Raw genomic sequence first — 23,730 nt, 5'->3', positions numbered from 1 at the left:
CTACCCCACCCAAAGACATCACCTTGGGGCATTTTCTGACAGTCACGTTTCCCCAAAGGATGTTCATTTTAGGTTTTGTCAGATTTCCAAAGTTTGATATTTCCCAGGGAAACCACAACAGTGATTCTTTAGACAATGAGAATCCATATTGGTATATTATAAATGAATCTTTCTTGTAAACCTTGCGGCTATCACCCTGCATTTAAAATGTCTCAAATTATGGACTTCAAATATTTTTACAGGTGCTGATAAATCTTAGCCATATTCCTGTGAGAAAGGGGGCACTTAGGAAAATGTGTTAAGAGAGGAACTGACATACTCAGTAATTAATTACTCTCAATACTTTTGTTACAGGCACAATCTACAGGAACAAAAATACTCAAGCCATCTTCACGATTGCTAAAATGTAAGACAAGCCCTGAAGGAAATATTCAATTAACAGTTTATTGGTGATGTCCAAACAGGAACTTAAAAAAAAATCCAGGTACCACTTCTATTTATTTGGGAATTGGATCTGATATGTCATTTTGCGATCTAAATCCTTTCAGTTTTGAGGCCATCTACACGAAAGAGAAAATGTACAACTGAGTAAGTCAGGTTTTATCTCCATCCAGCAATAGCCCTTTGAAGCAGCAGGAAAAAAAAAACGAAAACAAAACGGGAAATCGGGGGAAAAAACGAGGTTGGCATCCTGGTGTTGGTTCTCTCTTGGCCAAACATAGCCCTGGTAGGATTAGGGGTCATGGGGTACTCGCAGGCGCTTCCCTGGCGAGGGCAACAGCGCTGGAATCCGGGGTCGCCGAGGGTCAGCCGGGGTCCCGGGCGGCTGTGCCAGCGCAGAAGCTCGCGCGCATGCGGGAACCTACCCCGGCGGCTCCGGTCTCCTGTGCAGGCCCGGAGTAGGGGACTAAACTTTCGGGGTGAGCTGGGAGACCAAGCAACAGTCCTGCTTTGGCCTCGGGAACTCTCGGCGTTTTCGCCGACCTGGGCAGCGCAGAGCGAACAGCTGGGTGCGGCGGCGAGCCCGTGAAGCAGCGCCGTGAGCGCGCGTGTGCGGCGCCGGCGACGACCGCGAGGGGGCGAGGCAGCACGAGGCCGCGCGCCGGTTGCTCCGCTCGTCTCGGGGGCGCGCGGCGCGGACACCGTGGGCTCTGGCGACTCAGCCGCGGTGGGGCGCGGGCGCTGCAGGTGACCGGGACGGTGAGCTGGGTGCGCGGGCTGTGGCTGAGAAGCTGGAGGGCAGAGGCGGCCCCTCGCTCGACTCTGTTCTCTGCCCCGGCGCTGCGGGCTGAGGAGACTAGCCGAGGAGAGCCGAGGAGGGCGAAGGGCCCGGGACACCCCCCGCTTGACGGCCGGAGGTGCCCGCGGCCCTCGGCATGTTCCGCGAGGCGAGGGTGTCTCTCCCGCCCGTGGGCTGAGGCGGCGGCGGCGGCGGCCAGAAGAAACGAGATGCACCTGTCGGGCGCGGCTTAGAGGACGCGGCAGGCGGGAAGTCCCGGCCGCGAGCGGGAGGGCTTACGTCGCCCGGCCGCCGCCACCGCGGGCCCGAGCCGAAGCGGCGGGGTGGGCGCCCCGACATGGCGGCCCGGAGCGCCCCGAGCTGCCACCTGCGGCTCGAGTGGGTGTACGGCTACCGGGGTCACCAGTGCCGCAACAATCTCTACTACACGGCAGCCAAGGAGATCGTGTACTTTGTGGCGGGGGTCGGCGTGGTGTACAGCCCGCGGGAACATCGGCAGAAGTTCTACCGGGGCCACAGCGACGACATCATCAGGTACCGGGGAGCTGGGGCTGCCGCCGTCATCCTTTCAAACAGCTCCAGGAGTTTGCACTTGCGTGCCCTTCTGGGTGCCGTGACCCGCTTCTGTAAGGAGCATCACCTGAGAGAGAAATTCTCAACACTTGTCCTGAATCCACCCTAACACTGCAAATGCCATTTTCCCCATCTTCCTATTCTAAAGACTTTCCTCTCGGGTCCGTGCACTAAGATCGGGTCCGCAAATCCACAGTGTTCAGGTTTGTGGCAATGCAACCTTCTTGATGCGTTAGCATTATGAAACTGCAAAAAGGTTATTTTGTTAACACTTTATTCCTTTAAACCCCATGAAAAATTTCTGATTAAACGAATTCAAGTACCAGGGGCGAAAGTCTTTACCTAATAGAGAGCTGATAAAAGCATTGGAGAGCCATTCCTCGGGTGGCATCCTGGAGGGCACTCACCTCTTGGCCATAATTATTAGTTCAGGTTTCACTACTAACTATTATCAGCAGATAGAATAGAACCCCCATCAGCCTTCAGGCAATTCCTTGGACATTGAGGTTTGTACACTCAACAGGCAGAGGTGGATAAACTGCTGCTAAAAATAATTCCACTGATTTCCAATTCTTTGGTCCCATCTTTAGTAAAGTAATCCTACGTAAGTTTACTTTTGTATTTTTTATCGAAATCACCATTTTTTTTGACATCTTTATTCTTCTTTGGGCAGCATCTTGAAGTTGGTCTCTATGTTTGTTTTGCATTTCATTAGAGAGCGGTGTATTTCAAAAGTAATTTTCAGTTAGTTTCTCAGCAGAGCTTTTGTGGACAGTAAAGTTAACAGCTGCAGAAAATTTTCTGGGCTATTAGGGTTTGCCTCAAGCATAGCATTTTTTGTCCTTTACAGAAGGAGAATATATAAAAAAATATTTTCAGAATGTGTTTGTGTGCTGCTTCTGGGTTTTGAACAGAGATTCTCCTACAAGGTTTGGTTACTCAGTTTTATTTGCTTATTTGTGGTCCAGAATTGGGCATTTCAAATCCAGTGCTTGATTTGCTATGTCGTATGTAAGAGACTCTAGAAGTGACATTCCATAAATAGCAAAGTTCTTTGATTTTTGCATTCTGTACACCCATGATGTGGAAGAGGGAAAAGGAGTCCTAGGGCAAACAAAAGGTGGGCAAAATGGAGTAAAGATAAGCAAGGCAAAAACTGATATTGTGGAATAAGTAATGAGGTGGTGTTTTTGCTCATTTGTTTTATTGAACACGAAAGTGGAGCTTTTCCAGATTGTTGTTAGTGTATTACTTTGGAAAGAAAACTGCCAACTTGTTTCACATTTTTCTCAAATTAGGATTTTTAGTAGTAGTGATCATGGTTGCAGATTTATAATAGCCCAAATTGTTGACTTTAAAATAATGTAGTAATTATAAATCATGTTGATATTATTCACTCAGTTCCTTGTCTTTTTTCCCTCCTGTTTCCAACTTCTTTCCTCTTTTCCATGCAGTACGTAGTTCAAGACACCCTCCCTCCAGATGTTCATTCTATTTGGTTGAATTCCTTGAGGGGATAGGTGTGAAGGATTTTGAGATCTCTTCATGGTACAATTCTATTATTTTTACTTCTTGGTGGTTATGAGAGTGGTTTGGTACTAAAGTCTGTTGAAGCTAGGTATGATTTATTTGATGGCATAAATTATGTTTTGTTTATTCTTCCAGCAGTAATCAGAAGCTATATTATATGTCACATTACTTGCATTTTTATAATTGTACTTCAGTAAACTATAAGGAAGGTGATGGTTTTGTCTTCTTTTGTTATAGTTGCACAACTCGTACTTATATCTCAAAATATTTCAAAATGACAAATACATTCTAATTTTGTCATAACTGAATACATGCTTCTGATTTTATACACATGATACATCTTTAAAATAATAACAATAAAAAGGTTCCTGAAAAATTGCAGTGGAGTAGTAAAATATGAATCATTTAGTAACTTGAAATTGGTTGCACAAGTTTAATACAATACTAAGAAAATAACAATGTAGGAATCAGTCAAAGGGCTCTGAAAATTTTATTTTAAATAATGACAGCTATTCTTGTTTGGCAGATAAACCAGGCAAATATTCAAAACTTTCCATTGTGTTTTGTTTTTTCAATTCAAAGTTTGACCAAAGTATAGAAACTATTCCTGTAATTTTTCAAGTATGTTACAGCAGAAAATGTAAATATGATGTACAGTAGAAAAGTGTTGCTGTAGCCTTAGTACTAAAAGATCAGTGCTGTTTTATCATCAGTTATGTTTCCATAAATTCTTGAAACTGAGGTTAAAACTATTTCAGAATGAGCAGGCCATTGTCCTTAGGTTTTGAAAATAGAATTGCTGTATTGTTTGTAAAGGCTGAATCACAACTAATCTATCATTTGCTTGTTGGTTCTTCTATCATCTTATTCTTGTCTATTTATTGCTGGTTTTACATGACTTGTCTCATCATTTTCTCTGTCTTGCTTATAATTGTACTTTTTTTTGCCTTTTAAATGTAAATACTCCTATAATCATTTGTCCTTTAGTTATATATATTTATTCCAGTACTAATGACTTATATAGAAATGAGTGCCTGTGCCAGGAATAATACAGCTCTTTTAGCTTCACTTTTTTTTCTTGTCTCAAGTTATATTAATAAAATTCTCTAGTTATTAAATGTTTTTATGCATTTTAAGACTAATTATAAAATATACTGAACTACTCCTAGTTTTAGTATAAGATATACATCTGTAGGTTGTTCTATATTTTGAACTTTTGCCAGTTATCTTCCCAAAGGATGCTATTGCATTTAACATTTGCTTTTCTAGTTGGTGCCCATTGGCACGTTTTTGACAGGTTTGTTCTTGCAGTAGTGGATGTCATTGACAATTTTCAAATCATCTGTTATCAGTGAAGACCACTGATATTTTGGTACTTGACTGTGATTTCCTTATGCAAGTGAGCCTCTATGTGTACATAAACTGTCTGTACTCATTGTTTATGTATTTTGTAGGTATAGAATTTGATGTTCATAAAAAAACCATGATGAAAATATCTCACAAAATGTGATGAACTCAAATGACATAGTGCGTCTGAAATACTTTGAAAAGTATACTATATGGTTGCACATTGAATTAGTGATAATTACTTGTTATTTCTAAGTGTGACTTTTTGTTTTAGACAATAAAAAGCCTAGCTCTTTTCTTCAAATGTGGTATGTGGTGGTGCCATGAAAAAACTGCTCACTGGAATGTATTAAAAGCGTTTTTTGACAACTCAGTATTTATGGTATGAAAACTTCCTTTATATGGTTATTCAATAAAAGCCAAAGTAGTAGTTGGAAAACCAATTCAGAATATGATGCTTCCATAGTAGAGCAAGGTATTGTTTATAAGGGTTAAGGGTAACATTTTTTTAAGGTCTGGCAATATTTCCCAAGCTTAACTGATCATAAGAATAACTTGAAGAACTTTTTTTTAAAGACCAATTTCTGTTCTTTTTTTCCTAAGATGCAGTAAGTTAGAATATTTTAGGATTGGAGCCCAAGAACCTGTATTTTTTTAAAAAGTGCCCTGGATGATTGTTTTTGGATAACACACTGCCCTCCTCTATCCCAAAACATGCATACCTAGAATTCTTAATATAAGCACTTTGAGAAATGGGCATAAACCCTTCCCTCAAACCTGATAACACAATTTTTCTTAAATGACATGTAATATCTAAAAGTACTATTTTAGGAAAGTATTAGAGTACATACAGATTTGATAAACTGTTTCTGTGTTTAGGTAATTAGAGTTAGGGGAACTTAATCTTCATAGATTCTAATGATTCTATTCAATAAGAGTTCATTTATGTGTATGAATATACAAACTGTTTATGGTTATTTTACAAATACTTGCATAGTTTAAGGGAGAAAAATACAGAATTGTTTTCAGGGAAAGGTAGGTGCTATCTAGAATAGATAATTGTCATAAAGGTATATTAAATATATATTGTTTATTTAGACAAATGCCAAGTTTTCGATTTGTGTTGTAATTACTATTTTCTTTTATTATTTTAAGTGTCCCATGCATAAATATGGAGATAATAAAATATAATATTCTGGATATAAATTAGGGAAAATATGGTATAACGAAAAAAACTTTAGAAAGTATTGTTGTTATTTCAAGAGCTTTTATTTCATCAAAGAACTTTATTTTCAGTGTATGTCTAGTGGGATGAGGAAATGCTTTAAAGAGTTGTTTATACTCACTATCTTCAGTTCCTTCTCTCCCATTTACTCTTGGCTCTATCTTATTTTACCAAAAACTCTGGTCAGGGTCACCTGTGACCTGCATATTGCCAAATCCAGTAGTCAGTTTTCTGTTCTCATCTTTTTTGACTTATCATTTGCCACAGTTGATCACTCTCACCTTTTTAAGACACTTTCTTAAGTGACTCCTGAGACACCTCTATTTCTTGCTTTATTTAGTCTTTTAGCAAATATTTACTGGGCAACTATTATTTGCCAAGTTCTCTTCTTAGCACTAGAGATAGTGAACCAAGCAGATGTAATTCCCTATCCTCATGGAATTTATACTCTGCTGAGGGGAGATACAGAATAAACAGGATACATTATTTTATATAGAGATAGATAAGTGTAGGTATGTAAGGGCTAACAAAAAAAAATGTAGGAAAGTGAGATAGGGACTGTTGAGAAGAGTTTAGATGGGTGTTTAGAAAGGCTAGGATGGCCTCACTGAAAGGTGATATTTGAGTAGAGATTTGGAGATTCAAGTGTTTGCTGTATGGGTGTCTGAGAGAAGGACATTTCAGGTAGAGTGAATATCAAGTTCAAAAGCCCTGAAGTGGAATGCCTTGTGTGTTTGAGGAATAAAGTGTGACTGGAATAGAGTGAACTGGGGGGATAATAGTAAAAATGAGATCTGATGAGATAATGGCTATGGGGCAGATTGTATAGGAACTTATAGGCTATGGAAAGAATTTTGGCTTTCCCATCTGAGTGAGACTGAAAGTCATTGAAGCAATTTAATAAAATTAGTGATGTAATTTGACTTACAGCTTAACATACTGGCTGCTATATTGAGAACAGACTGAAGGGAGAGGGACAGGATGGAAGCAGGGAGATCACTTAGACTATTGCAATAATCCAGTCAAGAGACAGTGGTAGCTTGGACCAGGGTGGTAATAGTGGTAGTGGTCTCAGAAGGAGTCAAATTCTGGATATATTTTGAAGATAGAGGCAGCATGATTTACTGGCAGAGCAGATGTAAGATGTGAGAGAAAAGAAAGGTCAGTGATGGTCACAAAGTATTTGGGCAAAACACTTTGGAAGAGTGGAGTTGCCTGTTGCATTGGGAGAATAGGGGAGGAGTATGTTTTCTTTTGGGGGAATCTGAGGTGAGGGGGCAAGGTGGGAATATCAGACCTCCGAGCCATTTGAGGTATCTAAAGAAAACCAAGTGCAGTTGTAAACTAGGCAGTGAACAGATTTACCATTCTGGGAAGCAGTCTGGGTTGGTATAAATTTGGGAGTTGTGAGGATATAAATAGTATTTAAAGTCATGAACCTTGATGAGATCACTGGAGGAATAAGTATAGAAAAAGGATCTATAAACAGATTCTGGTAGTACTCCAGCATTTAAGTGTAGAGAAGAAGAGCTGAGTGATCAGCTGTATTAAGTAAGATGAAAACTAATTCATATTAGTGAAATATTAGCTATTTTGCTATGATTACATTGTAATCATAGGACTCCTCATCAGCGCTGTAGAAGAAGGCATTATTGACATAGTAAGAAATTTCACCTGGAACTTAGATGTTAGAATCAGATGAACATGAACTTACAGAAGGCAAATTTTGCAGCCGTTTCATTGATAGGCTTTGACATTGACATAATAGGGGCTGGTGAGAGGCTTGATAGGTCCCCTCTTGGTTGATTATCATTGTATTTTAAAAATTAGTAATACATATCTATATGGAAAACGGGAAAGGTACAGAAAAAGTAGGAAACTATTTTACCCAGAATCCTGCAATCTACATATATTAGTATTGTGTTTTAGATTATTTCCTTTTAAGCTTTTTTTGATGCATGTATTCTTGAATAATTGCATATGATATTTTGGATTCTATGCTTTTTAATTCACACTAACATACACTTTACTCAGGATTATTAAAAATACTTATATATATTTTTAAACTTTTTATTGTGAAATATAGTATATATGTTTTTAATGACTGCATTGGAGTCCATTCTTTAAGTGTATCATAACACATTTAGTCATTTCTTAAATGTTGGGCATTTAGGTTGTTTCCAAGTTTTTATAAGTTGTGATACAGTGAAAAAAATTATGTATAAGCATTTTTCTATATCGAGTATTATTTCATTTAAAAATTCCCTTAACACTAGCAGTTTCATTGGAATTTAAATGAGTAAATATTGAATGAATACCTGCTGTGTGACAGTCATTGTCCTAGGTACTTAGTTTACAATATGAACAAGAAGGGCAAAGTTTGTCTTGTAGCATACATTTTAGTGGAGGAAAGTCAAATAATAAATGCACAATAGTAATTTTAGAAAGTCATTATAACAAATAAAACAGGGTAATGGGGTAGAATATCTTGGGACTTCTCTAAGCAGGTGACATTTGAGTTGAAAGATGCATGATATGTATGAGGCAGAGATTTAGGAGATCATTCTAGACAAGGCTTTGAGAGTATAATGAACTTGGCTGTTTAAAGGGACAGCAAGGCCTGGAATGGACTTGAATTGGCCTGGAATTTCAGTGGACTTGGAATATAGTAAACAGGAGGGAAATGATAGAAGATGAAATTTAGAGAGGTTGATGGGGATATATTTTATAGAGCCATGTAAATGCCATATTAGGTAATTTGGATTTTATTCTATTTACAATAAGAAACTGTTGGAGGGTTTTGGTCAGATGAATATTAAAGTCATATTTGTATTACTTTAAAAGATAAAAAAGATCACTCTGGCTATATGTTGAGAAAACATGACAATACAAGAGAACAGTAGAGAAAGAAGGGTGGTTAGTCAGAAAGCTACTGCAGTAGGTCTGCTATAAAGTGAATGCTGGCTCAGATTAGAGTTGCAGTAGAGAAGATGGAAATAACTATAGGGCTATTATAACAGGCTAATGGAATGCATGTGATGAATGAGGGAAAGAGAAGCAAGGAAGGTGACATTTAGATTCTTGTTTTGAGCAATTAAATGGAGTAGAGTGGGTAGAGGGGATGAAATTTGCTTTCAGATGTGTTAAATTTGAGGTGCTTATAAAACACATTGATCTGGACTGGAGATGTAGAATTGTTGGTTACAGATGCAATAAAGCCATGGGATTAGAAATAAGAAATTCCTTGGGAAGGGAAGGAAAGGTAAGACCGCCAAGAGCAAAGTCTTAGGACACTTTAATATTTAGAGGTTAGGTATAGGAGGTCATGCCTAGCAAAGAAGACAGTGAAGGAATGGTTAATAAATTATGGAGTCAGGAAAGCCTTGGGAAGAAAGTGTTTCAAAGTGAAAAAGTAGTCAGTTGTGTCAACTACTACTGCAATTGAAGGAAAATAAGGACATAAATTTGACCATTCGATTTGGCAGGGTCACTGAGGACTTTGAAAAGAGTTGTTTCTAAAAGAAGAAAGGGCAGAAGCCTAACTGGAAAACATTGAAAAAACAAAGGAAGTGAAAAAGCTTAGACAATTGTTTTGAGGAGTTTGCTGTGAATGTGGAACAGAAAAATGGAGTGACAGGTGAAGGGCCATGGGAGTTTGTTTTTTTTAATTAGGCATATTTGAATGCTGAGGAGAATGGTAGTAGTGGAGGAGAAATAATTCCAGAAAGAATAGTTCTAGGAATAAAGTGCATGAAAATAGGGGGGATGGGACCTAGAACATAAGTGGAGAGATTGAGGGACAAAGAGAGAGTCAAGAGTTTGCAGGATGATTATAGATAGATTAGTGAATTTGGTGGGATTGAAGTAGTTGTTCTCCTTAATTCCATGTATATATGAAGTACAGACAGGATTATCATCTGTAAGGCAAAATTTGGTGGTGAGGAACTATAGTCATGGAGTTTGGAAGCTGAAAGAAGGAATACAAAATTTTTCAGCTAAGGTTTTAATAGGATTATCTGAACGTGTTACAGGAACATTTTAGATTTCTGGGAATAAATTTAAAGAGAAACTGATCAGTGCAATTATGTGTGAGAAGGGGAATATATAAAAGTGACAATTTTGAAGGAGACAGTCTGCTTTATGTCTAACAACTTTATACTTATGATAAATTTGGGTTTCAGTGCTTAAAATAGCTTTATGCAATAGTGGGATTTGATAAAAGTTGTCTTACCTAATTAATTCTCATTACTCAGAAACCTAACAGGAAAAGTTAGAACTTATGAAAAAAGGGATCTGGCAGTTCCTGTCAACCAAGATAGTAGCTTAAGATGCTCCAGTATGTTATTCCCCCACAACTAGCCAAAAAAAAAGGCAGATCCATCTTCCTCAAAACTCCAGAAAACAGTTAAAAGGTTGTATAACTGGGTGAGTGCCAAAGCAAGAAAACACAGCTTTAAAAAATGTAGGAGGAGCTCCTGATGTCCTTGCTGGTCCCTTCTTAGATCCATCCCCAGTGAGATGTGGAGGCAACCCACACTCCCAAGTTGATTCCCTGGTCCTGTTCTGGAGGGAGCAGAGTAACCCCTAGGCACACAGTGTTGTACCTATATGACAGTGCCAGTCTATCAGGTGGCAACCTGAAAGAATGAACCAGGAAACTCATGTCAGACTCTCCCTCCCAGAATGTGCCCTGCAAACAGAAGCAACTTGCAGATAAGCTAAAGCAGTGTAAGAAACATTGCCATAATACCCTGAAATAAACAATTACCACTTTCAGTTCTACAATAGAGCACCAGGAAGGAAGAGAAAGTCTATTTTATAGGAATTAGAGGGGGCTTTTGAATTCCTATAAACAGGGAAGTTCCTAAGACCTCCGGCAAGCACTAATCTAGGACAAGACTCAAGCTCAGAAAATATAGGAGAGTACCCTGCACTTCATATTATATTCAACTTGGGGTGATCTTCTTTGTAGGAGACTGTGAAAGGTATTCTTTACATTGTTTTTTTGTTGTTGTTGTTAGCTCCTGGCGATCAAGGAAATCTCTCTCATATAACCAGTGGGATATAAACTTAAGGAACAGACAGCTCAGGGACGAAATCCTAGAGTTACCATTTTTAATTATTAAAGGTAGAATATGTAATAAAAGATTACCGAACAAGCAATAACAACAACAACAAAAGAGAAAATGTTGATCCATCCAAAGAACAAGATGCAGAAATCATCAGTGAAGAACACCAGAGTTTGGACATACTGGACAAACACTTGAAAAGAAAATAATCCTGTACACCTTTTTCTCAAGTGCTCATGGACCATTCTCAAGAATAGACCATATGCTAGGTCACAAAGCAAGTCTCAATAAATTTAAAAAGATTGAAATCATACAAGACACTTTCTAGAATCATAAATGAATGAAGTTGGAAATCAATAACAGGCAGAGAGCCAGAAAATTCACAAATATATAGCAGCTCAAAAACACACTCTTAAACAATGAGTGGGTCAAGGAAAAAATTACAAGCGAAATCAGCAAATATCTCGAGGCAAATGAAAATGAAAATACAACATACCAAAATTTATGAGATGTAGCAAAGGTAGTACTAAGAGGGAAATTTATTGCCCTAAAAGCCCATATCAAAAAAAGAGGAAAGAGCAAAAATCAAGGAATTAACTATTCACTTGGAAGAACTAGAGAAAGAACAGCAAACTAACCCCAAAGCAAACAAAGGGAAAGAAGTAACAAAGATTAGAGCAGAAATAAATGAAATTGAAACCTGAAAACAATCAAGAAAATTAACAAAACTGGATGAGAAAATCGATAACATAGATGGACCCTTAGCAAGGTTGACAAAAGAAGAAGGGAGAGGATGCAAATAAATAAAATCAGAAATGGAAGAGGAGACATAACCACTGATCCCGCAGAAATAAAGAAGGTAATGAGAAGATACTATGAACAACTTTATACTAATAAACTAGACAATGTAGATGAAATGGACAGCTTCCTAGAAAGGCATGAACAACCAACATTGACTCAAGGAGAAATAGATGACCTCAACAAACCAATCACAAGTAAAGAAACTGAATCAGCCATTAACAAGCTCCCAAAAAAGAAAAGTCCAGGACCAGATGGCTTCACATGTGAATTCTACCAAACATTCGAGAAAGAATTAGTACCAATCCTGGACCTTATGGTCATTATGCTGAGTGAAATTAGCCAGAAGCAAAAGGACAAATACTATATGTTTTCACTGATATGAGCTAACATTAATAAATAAACTTGGATATTTCAGTTAATAACAGAGGTCATCAGGAGATAGAAATACGGTAGATATTGGGTAATTGAAACTAAAGGGATACAGATTGTTCAACGGGACTGATTGTACAAATTCAAAAATGGATAGCACAATCCTACCTAACTGCAATACAGTAATGTTAGAACACTGAATGAAGCTGACTGTGAGAATTAAAGAGGGAGGACGCCTGGGGCACAAATGAAATCAGAAGGAAAGATAGACAATAAAGACTGAGATGGTATAATCTAGGAATGCTTAGAGTGTATAATGATAGTGACTAAATGTACAAATTTAAGAATTTTTGTAGAAGAAAGAACAAAGGAATGTCAAAAATGCAGGATGTTGAAAATAGATGGTAATTAATATTTTAAAACTTTAACTTATGTGTAAGACTAAAGCAAAAAATGTTTATTTGGTACAAAATTTACATTTCAACTTGTGCATTTCCTAATATAGCTTATGTGGACAGCTTAATTGAACACCATAAGTACTATGGAACCTTGAATAGGGCATGAAATTTTGTAGGTTTGTCCAGAGTGATGCCTTGATTAACCCCAGAAGGATTTGAACAGCTAATAAAGAAGTATTTGCAAAGTCCCCTTGGGGGCATGGTAAGAAATGGGGAAAATTCAGCTTCCCCAAGTGGAGAATTCTTGATATTCTCACAAGCAGTGGGGACGACCAAAGCAATAGGCTGAGCCCCCAATCATGGGGTTTGTTCATACGAACTTAACCCTGCAAAGGATAGGCTAAGCCTATTTCAAATCAGGCCCAAGAGTCACCCCCAAGAGAACCTCTTTTGTTGCTCAGATGTGGCCTCTCTCTCTCAGCCAACACAGCAAACAAACTCATTGCCTTACCCCTCTCTACGTGGGACATGACCCCCAGGGGTGTGGACCTTCCTGACAACATGGGACAGAAATCTTGCAATGAGCTAGGACTCAGCACCAAGGGATTGAGAAAACCTCCTCGACCGAAAGGGGGAAGAGAGAAATGAGACAAAATAAAGTGTCAATGGCTGAGAAATTCCAAACAGTTGAGAGGTATCCTGGAGGTTATTCTTAAGGATTATATAGATATCACCTCTTTAGTTAAGGCATAACAGAGAGGCTGGAGGGAACTCTCTGAAACTGTAGAGCTGTGTTACAGTAGCCATGTTTCTTGAAGATGATTGTATAATGATAGCTTTTGCAGTGTGACTGTGTGATTGTGAATCCCTTGTGTCTGATGCTTCTTTTATCTACCTTATGGACAGATGAGTAAAACATATGGATTAAAATAAATTAAATAATAGGGGGAACAAATGTTAAAATAAATTTAGTAGATTGAAATGCTAGTGATCATGAAAGGGAGGGGTAAGGGGTATGGTATGTATGGGATTTTTTCTGTTGTCTTTTTCTTTTTCTGAATTGATGCAAATGTTCTGAGAAATGATCATGATGATGAATATGCAACTGTGAGATGATATTGTGAATTACTGATTATCTATGTAGAATGCAATGAATCATATGTTAAGAATGTTTGTGTTTGTTGTTATACTTTTAAAAAGATTTTTAAATTAATTAAAAAAAAAGAATTAGTACCAATATTGCTCAAACTCTTTAAAAAAATTGAAGAGGAGGAAAGGCTACCTTACTCATTCTATGAAGCAAACATCACCCTAAAACCAGACCAAGATACTACAAGAAAAGAAAATTATAGACCAATATCTCTAATGAATATAGATGCAAAAATCCTCAACAAAATTCTTGCAAATTGAATCCAGCAGCACATTAAAAGAATTATACACCATGACCAAGTAGGATTCATCCCAGGTATGCAAGGATGGTTCAATATAAGAAAATCAATTAATATAATACACCATATCAACAAATCAATGCAGAAAGACCACATGATCATCTCATTTGATGCAGAAAAGGCATTTGACAAAATTCAACATCCTTTCTTGTAGAAAATACTTCAAAGGATAGAAATAGAAGGGAACTTTCTTAACATGATAAAGGGAATATATGAAAAACCCACAGCTAACATCGTACTCAATGGGGAAAAACTGAAAGCTTTCCCCCTAAGATCAGGAGGAAGACAAGGATGCCCACTGTCACCATTGTTATTCAACATTGTGTTGGAAGTTCTAGCAAGAGCAGTTAGACAAGAAAAAGAAATACAAGGCATCAAAATTTGAAAGGAAGAAGAAAAATTCTCACTGTTTACAGATGATATGATACTGTATGTCAAAAACCCCAAAAAATCCACAGCAAAACTACTGGAGCTAATAAATGAGCACACCAAAGCCGCAGGTTACAAGATCCATACTCAAAAACCTGTAGTATTTCTATATACTAGTAATGAGCAATCTGAGGGGGAAATCACACACAAAAAATCCATTTACAACTGCAACCAAAAGAATAAAATATTTAGGAAAAAATTTAACTAAGGGTACAAAAGACCTGTACAAAGAAAACTACAAAAAATTGCTAAAGGAAATCACAGGAGACCTAAATAAGTGGAAGAACATACCGTGTTCATGGATTGGAAGACTAAATATAATTAAGATGTCAATTCTACCTAAATTGATATATAGATTTAATGCAATACCAATTAAAATTCCAAAAACTACTTTGCAGAAATAGAAAAACCAATAACCAAATTTATCTGGAAGGTGCCCCAAGTAGCTAAAAAATATCCTGAGAGAGAAAAATGAAGTCAGAGGTCTCACACTACCTGACTTTAAGGCATATTATGAAGCTACAGTGGTCAAAACAGCGTAAAGATAGATATACTGACCAATGGAATCGAATAGAGAGTTCAGATATAAACTCTCTCATCTGTGGACAACTGATCTTTGAGAAAGCAGTCAAGCCAATTCACCTGGGACAGAACAGTCTCTTCAATAAATGGTGCTTGGAGAACTGGATATCGACATGCAAAAGAATGAAAGAGTATCCATATCTCACACTCTATATACAAATTAACTCAAAATGGATCAAAGACCTAAACATTAGATCTAAGACCATAAAACTTGAGAAGAAAATGTAGGGACATTTCTTATAAAATTTGTAATAGAAGGTGGTTTCCTAGACCTTACATCCAAAGCATGAGCATTGAAGAAAGAAATAGATAAATGGGAACTCCTCAAAATTAAATGCTTTTGTTCATCAAAGAACTTTGTCAAGAAAGTAAAAAGACAGCCTACACAATGGGAGACAATGTGGTGACTTCAGTCTAAGGAGCATACATGGCTGCACTCAACCAGGGTGAAGAACAGCTGAACACAGCACATTGTGGTCTGCCAGATAGTGGCAAACTGCCAAAAGACCTGTTCTGAGAAACTGAGAGAGAACAGTCCATACACTGGGCTGTGTTCTCAGACCATTCTTTCCCCATAAGAGTTATAAATAATGATTAAGCATTAAGCAAGAAAAATACATGGTGTTAAGAACAATCAAAGATAAGCATGGATGCACTTATTGTTATGATTCATGAATAAAAGCTGAGTGGAAAAAGAAGACAGGGTCTTTGACTGCTTCAGTCATTGACCCCTGCCCCTACTCTTTTACTTTACTTGTGTTTCTTCTCATTCTTTTGCGCCCAGCTTTCACCTTCATTACAGGTCTGAGCACGACAAGTGTTGCCCAACGTGGGGCATGAAAAGAGTAAAAGTGGAAGCTCCATCAGCCAGAAGAGCCTGTACTTCTGAGGATGAAAGTAAGTAATGGGGATTTTTCAGCAGGTTAAAAATGGGGCAAAATCTGTCTTCTTTTAAACAGTATAAAAAGTTGTTGAAATCATTATTAAGAGTACAAGGAGTTAGAGTGAACTGACATTCTTTGAATACGATGTTTGAAATAATAAAAAAATATTGTTACTGGCTGTGAGATCAGGGAACTTTAGATCACAAACAATGGGAGGAAATTGTAGTTACTTTCAAGGTTGCTTATCGGAAGAGTGAAAGAATACCATTGCCTGTTTGGCCCGTATTGAATGCCGTTTCAGCAGTACTAAAGAATTTTTCAGTTACTGTTCCGACGCAACCTGTTGCTCCTTAGGCTCCAAAGGAGCCCTCTGCATTGGTTGATGATTCTGGCAGTGCAGAAGGGAGTCAGTCCGAAAAAGATTTTCATTCTCAATTCTTGGACAGTATATATGTAGATATAGGGACATCCCCATTTGTTCAAAGTCAGTGTTCTCACTTGTCTGCTTCTTCTTCATCCTCTGAATCAGAGGAAGAGGAAGAGGAGAATCGAAAAAAATAAGAAAAAAGGAGAGTAAAATTAGGAATACCAACCCTTTTAGAATGGTTTGGGAATTATTCTCTCATCCTATACAGGATGAAAAGTTGTCTTCTCCATGGCCTACTCCTCCTCCGGTCATGGAGCGCGCCTCTTTTGATGGACCTTGTGGAATGATTGAAAAAGGAATTAGACACAAAAAGAGGGAAACATGGAGGCTTATTCCTTACTCCCTGCTACTTTAACTCAAGTCCCTCAGAGGGTACAAGCAAATCATGAAAATATCTCATATAAGGTTCTCAAAAGATTTAAAGCAAACATGTTCTACTTATGGTTGTAATGCTCCTTATACTTATGGGATATTAGAAGGTATGGCGTTCACAGAAAAATTGATTCCTTGGGATTATACTCAATTGGAAAAACAGTTTTAGAACCTTCCGAATACTTACAATTTAAAACATGGTGGCAAGATGAGGCTCAGAATCAAGAGCAGCGTAATCTGGCAGCAAACCTACTGGTGCAAATAACAGCCGAAAGGTTAATGGGTTTAGGGCAGCATGCAGATATACAGCAGCAATTGTTTATGAATGATCAGGAAATTACTCGAATTCATCTTCCTTCTGGAAGGAAGAAAAATTTTTTCTCTGGAAGGAGAAAAAATTAATATTTCTGTGATGGCTTTTCGAGGCGTTCCTTTATGTCTCTCAGGCCATGATAATACACCTTGTTTAAAATTAGAACTCAGAGATGGCTAGGTTATACTCCTAAGAAAAATAATTCTCTAGCTCAGTTGCATTTGCTTTCTGGACTAAGCTTTGCCTATAAAGAAAAATCAATTTCTGAGCCTGTTCCTAATAAACTGTCTTTATGTATAAATACACATATATGGACGCCTGAGTCAGAACATAATCAGTGGATACAATGCCATACCAAACAAAAGTCAGTAGTCGTTAATGGTTCCTATGGAATTGTAACAGATTGGTCCCCTAAGGGGTACGCAATTCAGAATTGCAGTTCTGACGTAATTGTTCGGTTAAGTTGCCTTGGTATACCTTGAATGATAGGTCTGCTGAGATTTATACCAATGCGACAAATAAAATTTTGTGACATGGAATAGGAATGATAGCCCCATCACCTTTTATTGGCTTGGGTCCATGACAAATAGGAGTCTGGAAATTAGCCATGAGTTTAGCCCCTATTCATATTTGGAAAGGAAATTATTCTTCAAATAATTCAGTATTCTCTTAAATTTAAAATTAATCAAACTAGTTATATTCAAGCTTGTGTGATTAATCCTTATATTATTTTAGCAGGAACAATTGCTTTTAATGCATCTTCGTCAGAAATACAGTGTTCTGATTGTCATTTATTCACCTGTCTCAATTCTTCTATTTCAAAAAATCAAACTTTTCTTCTTTTACGAAGGTACCTTGGGGTATGACTTCCTGTGAACCAAACTCGACCATGGGAATCTTATGTAATATACACATTTTATTCAAGATGTTACAATATGTGCTTAAATGCACCAAAAGATTTATTGGTACTTTAATTATGGTAATTTTGGGAATCATAGCCCTCACTCCCACAGCAGCGATAGCTGGAGTGGCTTTAACACAAGAAATTCAAACTACACATTATGTTCAAAAATGGCATAAAAATGCAAGTAAGGTATGGAATCAGCAGGTTAATACAGATAAAGAAATTAATCTGCTTATGGATGACTTAGAGCAAACTGTAATTATGTTGGGAGACGAAATCCAGTCACTTAAAATGCAACAGCACTTGTTGTGCAACTGAATGTTACATCTTTCTGTATTTCTCCATTCTTGTATAATGAAAGTGAACGTAAGTGGGAACAAATTAAAAGACATCTATTAGGGCATCAAGATAATTTAACTTTAGATAGTAATAAGCTTCAAGCCAGAATAGTAGACATGCAAAAGAATATTCCAAAATTATTAGAGGGTACTTATGCTTTGAATGGAGTTGCAAAAGGGCTTTCATCATTAGACCCAAGATTATGGCTATCTCACATACCTTATAGCATAGGAACTGTTGGTATTATGTGTATAATTTGTCTGTTTCTCATTTGTTTAGTCTTCTGATGCCTCCAGAGAAGTGAACAGAGAGCAAATAGAGACAAAGAAGTGTAATTGATCATGGATATATTAAATAAAAAGAAAGGGGGAGATGTGGTGACTTCAGTCTAAGGAACATACATGGCTGCACTCAACCAGGATGAAGAACAGCTGAACACAGCATGCTGTGTTCTGCCAGCTGGTGGCAAACCACCAAAAGGCCTGCTCTGAGAAACTGAGAGAGAACAGTCAATGCACTGGGCTGTGTCCTCAGACCATTCTTTCCCCATAAGAGTTATAAATAAAAATTAAACATTAAGCAAGAAAAATACATTGTGTTAAGAACAATAAAAAATAAGCATGCATGCACTTACTGTTAATGATTCATGAATAAAAGCTGAGTGGATAATGAAGACAGAGTCTTTACTTCAGTCATTGACTCCTACCCCCACTCTTTTACTTTACTTGTGTTTTTTTCTCATTCTTTTGTGGCCCCGCTTTCACCTTCATTATAGGTCTGAGCACGACAAGACAATATTTGGAAATGACATATTAGATAAGGGTCTAGTATCTAGACTATAAAGAGATTGTTCAACTCAACAACAAAAAGACAATCCAATTACAAAATGGGCAAAAGGCATGAACAGATACTTCTCAGAAGAGGAAATACAAATGGCTAAAATGCATATGAAAAGATGCTCAACTTCCTTGGCTATCAGGAAACCACAATGAGATATCATCTCACACCCACCAAAATGGCCATTAGCAATAAAGCAGAAAATGAAGAGTGCTGGAGAAGATGTGGAGAAAGAGGCACACTTATCCACTGTTGGTGGGAATGTAAAATGGTACAACCATTATGGAAGGCAGTTTGGCAGTTCCTCAGGAAGCTACATATAGAATTGCCATATGATCTGGCAATATATATATATATATATATATATATATATATATATATATATATATATATACACAATGGAATATTATACAACTGTAAGATCAGAATAAAGTCATGGAGCATGTAACAATGTGGATGGACCTTGAGGACATTATGCTGAGTGAGATTAGCCAGAAACAAAAGGACAAATACTATATGGTGTCACTGATATGAACTAACATTAATGACTGAACCTGAAAAATTTCAGTTAAGAACAGAAGAATCAGGAGATAGAAATAAGGTAGATATTGTGTAATTGGAGCTGAAGGGATACAGATTGTGCAACAGGACTGATTGTAAAAGTTCAGAAATGGATAGCACAATACTACCTGATTGTAGCATAGTAATGTAAATATACTGAATGAAGGTGAATGTGAGAATGATAGAGGGAGGAGGGCTGGGGGCACATGTGAAACCAGAAAGAAAGATAGACAATAAAGACTGGGATGGTATAATCTAGGAATGCCTAGAGTGTACAATAATAGTGACTAAATGTATATATTAAAAAATGTTTTTGCATGAGGAAGAACAAAGGAATGTCAATATTGCAGGGTGTTGAAAATAGATGGTAATTAATATTTTAAAACTTCAACTTTTGCGTGAGACAAAAGCAAAAAATTTATTTGGTATAAAATTTACATTTTGACTAATGCATTTCCTAATATAACTTATATGGACAAGTTAATTGAACAGCATAAGTACATGGAACCTTGAGTAGGGCATGAGATTTTGTAGGTTTTTCCAGTGTGATGCCCTGATAAATCCCAGAGTGGTTTGAACGGTGAATAAAGAAGTATCTGCAAAGTCCCTTTGGGGGAGTGGCAAGAAGGGGGGAAAATTCAATTTCCCCATTTGGAGAATCCCTGATATTCTTGCAAGCAGTGGGGACAACCAAATCGATAGGCTGAACCCTCAATCTTGAGACTTGTTCAGTGAAACTTATCCCCACAAAGGATAGCCTAAGCCTACTTAAAATTAGGCCTAATAGTCACCCCCAGAGAGCCTCTTTTTTTGGCTCAGATTTGGCTTATCTCTCTTTCAGCCAAAACAGCAAGCAAGCTCACTGCCCTCCCCCTCTCTATGTGGAACATGACCCCCAGGGGTGTAAACCTCCTTACTTGTGGGACAGAAATCCTAGAATGAGCTTGGACTCGGCATCAAGGATTGGGAAAAACTTCTTGACTGAAAAAGGGATAGAGAAATGAGACAAAGTGTCAGTGGCTGAGAGATTTCAAACAGAGTCGAGAGGTTATCCTGGAAGTTATTCTTATGCATTATATAGATAACCCTTTTTAGTTTAAGGTGTATTAGAGAGGCTGGAGGGAAGTTCCTGCTGTAGAGCTGTGTTCTAGTGGCCATGTTTCTTGAGGATGATGGTATAATGATATAGCTTTTGCAGTGTGACTGTGTGATTGTGAAAACCTTGTGTCTGATGCTCCTTTTATCTATGGTATGGAGAGATGAGTAAAACATATGGATTAAAAATAAATAATAGGTGAAACAAATGTTAAAATAAATTGAGTAGATTGAAATGCTAGTGCTAAATGAAAAGAAGTGATAAGGGGTATAGAAAAATAGGGGGAACAAAGGTTAAAATATATTGGGTAGATGGAAATACTAGTGGTCAATAAGAGGGAGGGGTAAGGGTATGGTATATATGAGTTTTTTCTTTTTCCTTTTTATTTCTTTTTCTGGAGTGATGCAAATGCTCTAAGAAATGATCATGGTATTGAATATATAACTGGGTGATGATATTGTGAGCCATTGATTATACACCAAGTATGGAATGTTCATATGTGAAGAATGTTTGTGTTTGTATGTTGTTTTGTTTTGTCAATAAAAATATTTAAAAAACAGTAAATATAAAAATATTCTTTCACAAACTAGAACAAATGTATAAAATTACACCTACTGCAAACTGTGGGCTGTGGTTAACAGTAAAATTTTAATATTCTTTCATCAACAGTATCAGATGTACAGCACCAATGCTAAGGGTCAGTAAATGGGGGGTGAGTAAGGGGTATGAGATGTGACGGGGTTTTTTTTGCATGTTGTTTTTTGTTTTTGAGAGTGCAAATGTTCTAAAATTGATTGTGGCTAGAAACACACAACCATGTGATGATACTATGAGCCATTGAGTGTACACTCTAGATGGATTGTATTATATGTGAATATATCACAATAAAAAAAGAAAACTTAAAAAAAACCATGATCATCAATATGCTCAAGGAAATAAAGGAAAGCAGAGAAAGAACTAAAGGATGTCAGAAAAACCAATTTTTTGAACAATATGAGAATCTCAGTAAAGAAATAGAAATTTTAAAAAGAAACCAATCACAAATACTGGAGTTGAAGATCACAATAATGGAAATGAAAACTTCCCTAGAAGGTTTCAGTAATAGATTGGATCTGGCAAAAGAAAGATTCAGTGAACCTGAAGAGAGAAAATGTAAATGATTCTAGCTCACTTGCTCAAAGAAAAAAGAGTGAAAAAAGTGAACTGAGCCTAAGAGACATATAAGACATCATCAAATACCAATTTATATGTATTATGAGGGTCCCAAAAGGAAACCAAAAAGAAAAAGGCAGAAGGAATATTCAAAGAAAAAATGGCAGAAAACTTCCCACATTTAACAAAAAGATATGAGCATGCACATTCGAGAATCTCAACAAACCCCAACCAGGATATACTTGAGAGAACCATCCCCAGACACATAGTTGTCAGATTGTCCGATGCAAGGAAAAGGAAAGAGTTATGAAAGCTGCAAGAGAAAAGCAACATGCTATATACAAGGAGTCACAATCATATTGTTGGTTTAACCAAGGATGTGAAGAGCTAAACATCAGACACCATGAAGGCAAGATGGTAGTGAGAGAAAATATTTAAAGTGCTGAAATAAAACCATTACCAACAAAGAATGTTATATTCAGCAAGACTCTCTCTTCAAAAATGAGGGAGAGGTTAAGATATTCCCAGGTAAACAAAAACTGAGGGTATTTTTCACTACCAAACCTGCCCTACAAGAAAAGTTAAAGAGAGTTCTTCAGACTGAAAGGAAGGGACACCAGATAGTGGATCAAAATGGCACACACACACAAAAAAAACTCTGATCTGGGTAACCATATAGGTAATTATAAATGCTAGTGTTACTTTATTGTATTTTTTTTGTATGTAACCCCATTTTTTACTCCTTACAGATTCAAAATGAAAATGCATGAAAGGTAATGATAAATCTATGGTTTTGGAATACAGCGTATAAAGATATAATTTGTGCAAGTATAACAAAAAGGTAGGAGCAGTGTATATGTATGCTTTTGAAGTTAAGTTGGTATGTATCACAACTGATTGCCCTTTTTATCTTGGAAACATCTGTGGGGCAAAAAGAACCTCAACCCGTACCTCACCATATACAAAATTTAACTCAAAATAGGTCATATATCTTAAATGTAAGAGCTGAAACTATAAAACATTGCTAAAAGAAATCAAGACGTAAATAATTGGAAGGACACTCCATTTTTATGGATTGGAAGCCTAAATACTATTAATATGTCAATTCTACCTAAAGCAATTTATAGAATCAACTCAATCTCAATCAGAATTCCAACAGCCTTCATTGCAGAAATGAAAAGCCAGTCATCGAATTTATAGGGAAGGGTAAGGGGCCCTGAATAGCCAAGAACATCTTGAAAAAGAACAACAACATTGGAAGATTTGCACTTCCTCATTTTTAAACTTATAACAAAGCCACAGTAATCAAAACAGCATGGTTCTGGCACAAGGACAGAAATATTGACTTTTTTGACAGTTCAGAAATAAGCCCTCATTTCTATGGCCCATTTTTTTTTAATTGTTTTTAAAAAAAAAACAATTTCTTTATTGTGAAATATAGCATAAAAACAAAAAAGCAATAAATTTCAAAGTACATTTTAACAAGTAGTTTTAGAACAAATGTCAAAGGATGATATGGGTTATGATTCCATCATTCCAGGTGTTTCCTTCTAGCTGCTTTAAAACACTGGAGACTAAAAAAAATGTCAATGTAATGATTCAGTAGTATACTCATTTGTTAAATCCTATCTTTGATACAACTCCTCCTCCTCCTTTGCTCTTTCTCCCAATCTTTAAGGATATTTGGGGCAATGGCCATTCTAACTTTCTCATGTTGAAAAGGAATATTGGCATTATGGGGTAGAGGAATGCCACTGGTTAATGCTCTTGAAAAGAGTAGTAACTCTGGGTTTCAGGGCTTATCTGGCATAGGAACCATCTGGAGGTTATAGGT

At 37.2% G+C, this 23,730-nt stretch overlaps 1 protein-coding gene across 10 annotated transcripts in view; it reads left to right on the top strand.

The window, feature by feature from the left end:
• Positions 1–1,577: 1,577 nt before the first annotated feature.
• EML5 (EMAP like 5) overlaps positions 1,578–23,730 on the top strand; it is a 232,388-nt gene continuing 210,235 nt past the window's right edge. For all 10 annotated transcript variants that reach the window (XR_013160408.1, XR_013160410.1, XR_013160409.1 and 7 more), the window contains exon 1: positions 1,578–1,774. Coding sequence is in view for 7 of the 10 variants with exons in the window: in XM_077123267.1 (XP_076979382.1) it covers positions 1,578–1,774 (197 nt within the window). In the remaining 3 variants the exon portion in view is untranslated. The remainder of the gene's footprint in view (positions 1,775–23,730) is intronic.

This window comes from Tamandua tetradactyla, chromosome 12 (genome assembly GCF_023851605.1).
Source record: "Tamandua tetradactyla isolate mTamTet1 chromosome 12, mTamTet1.pri, whole genome shotgun sequence".
Lineage (NCBI taxonomy): Eukaryota > Metazoa > Chordata > Mammalia > Pilosa > Myrmecophagidae > Tamandua > Tamandua tetradactyla.
Note: the sequence above shows the minus strand (reverse complement) of the source record. Positions and strands in the feature narration are given on the sequence as shown.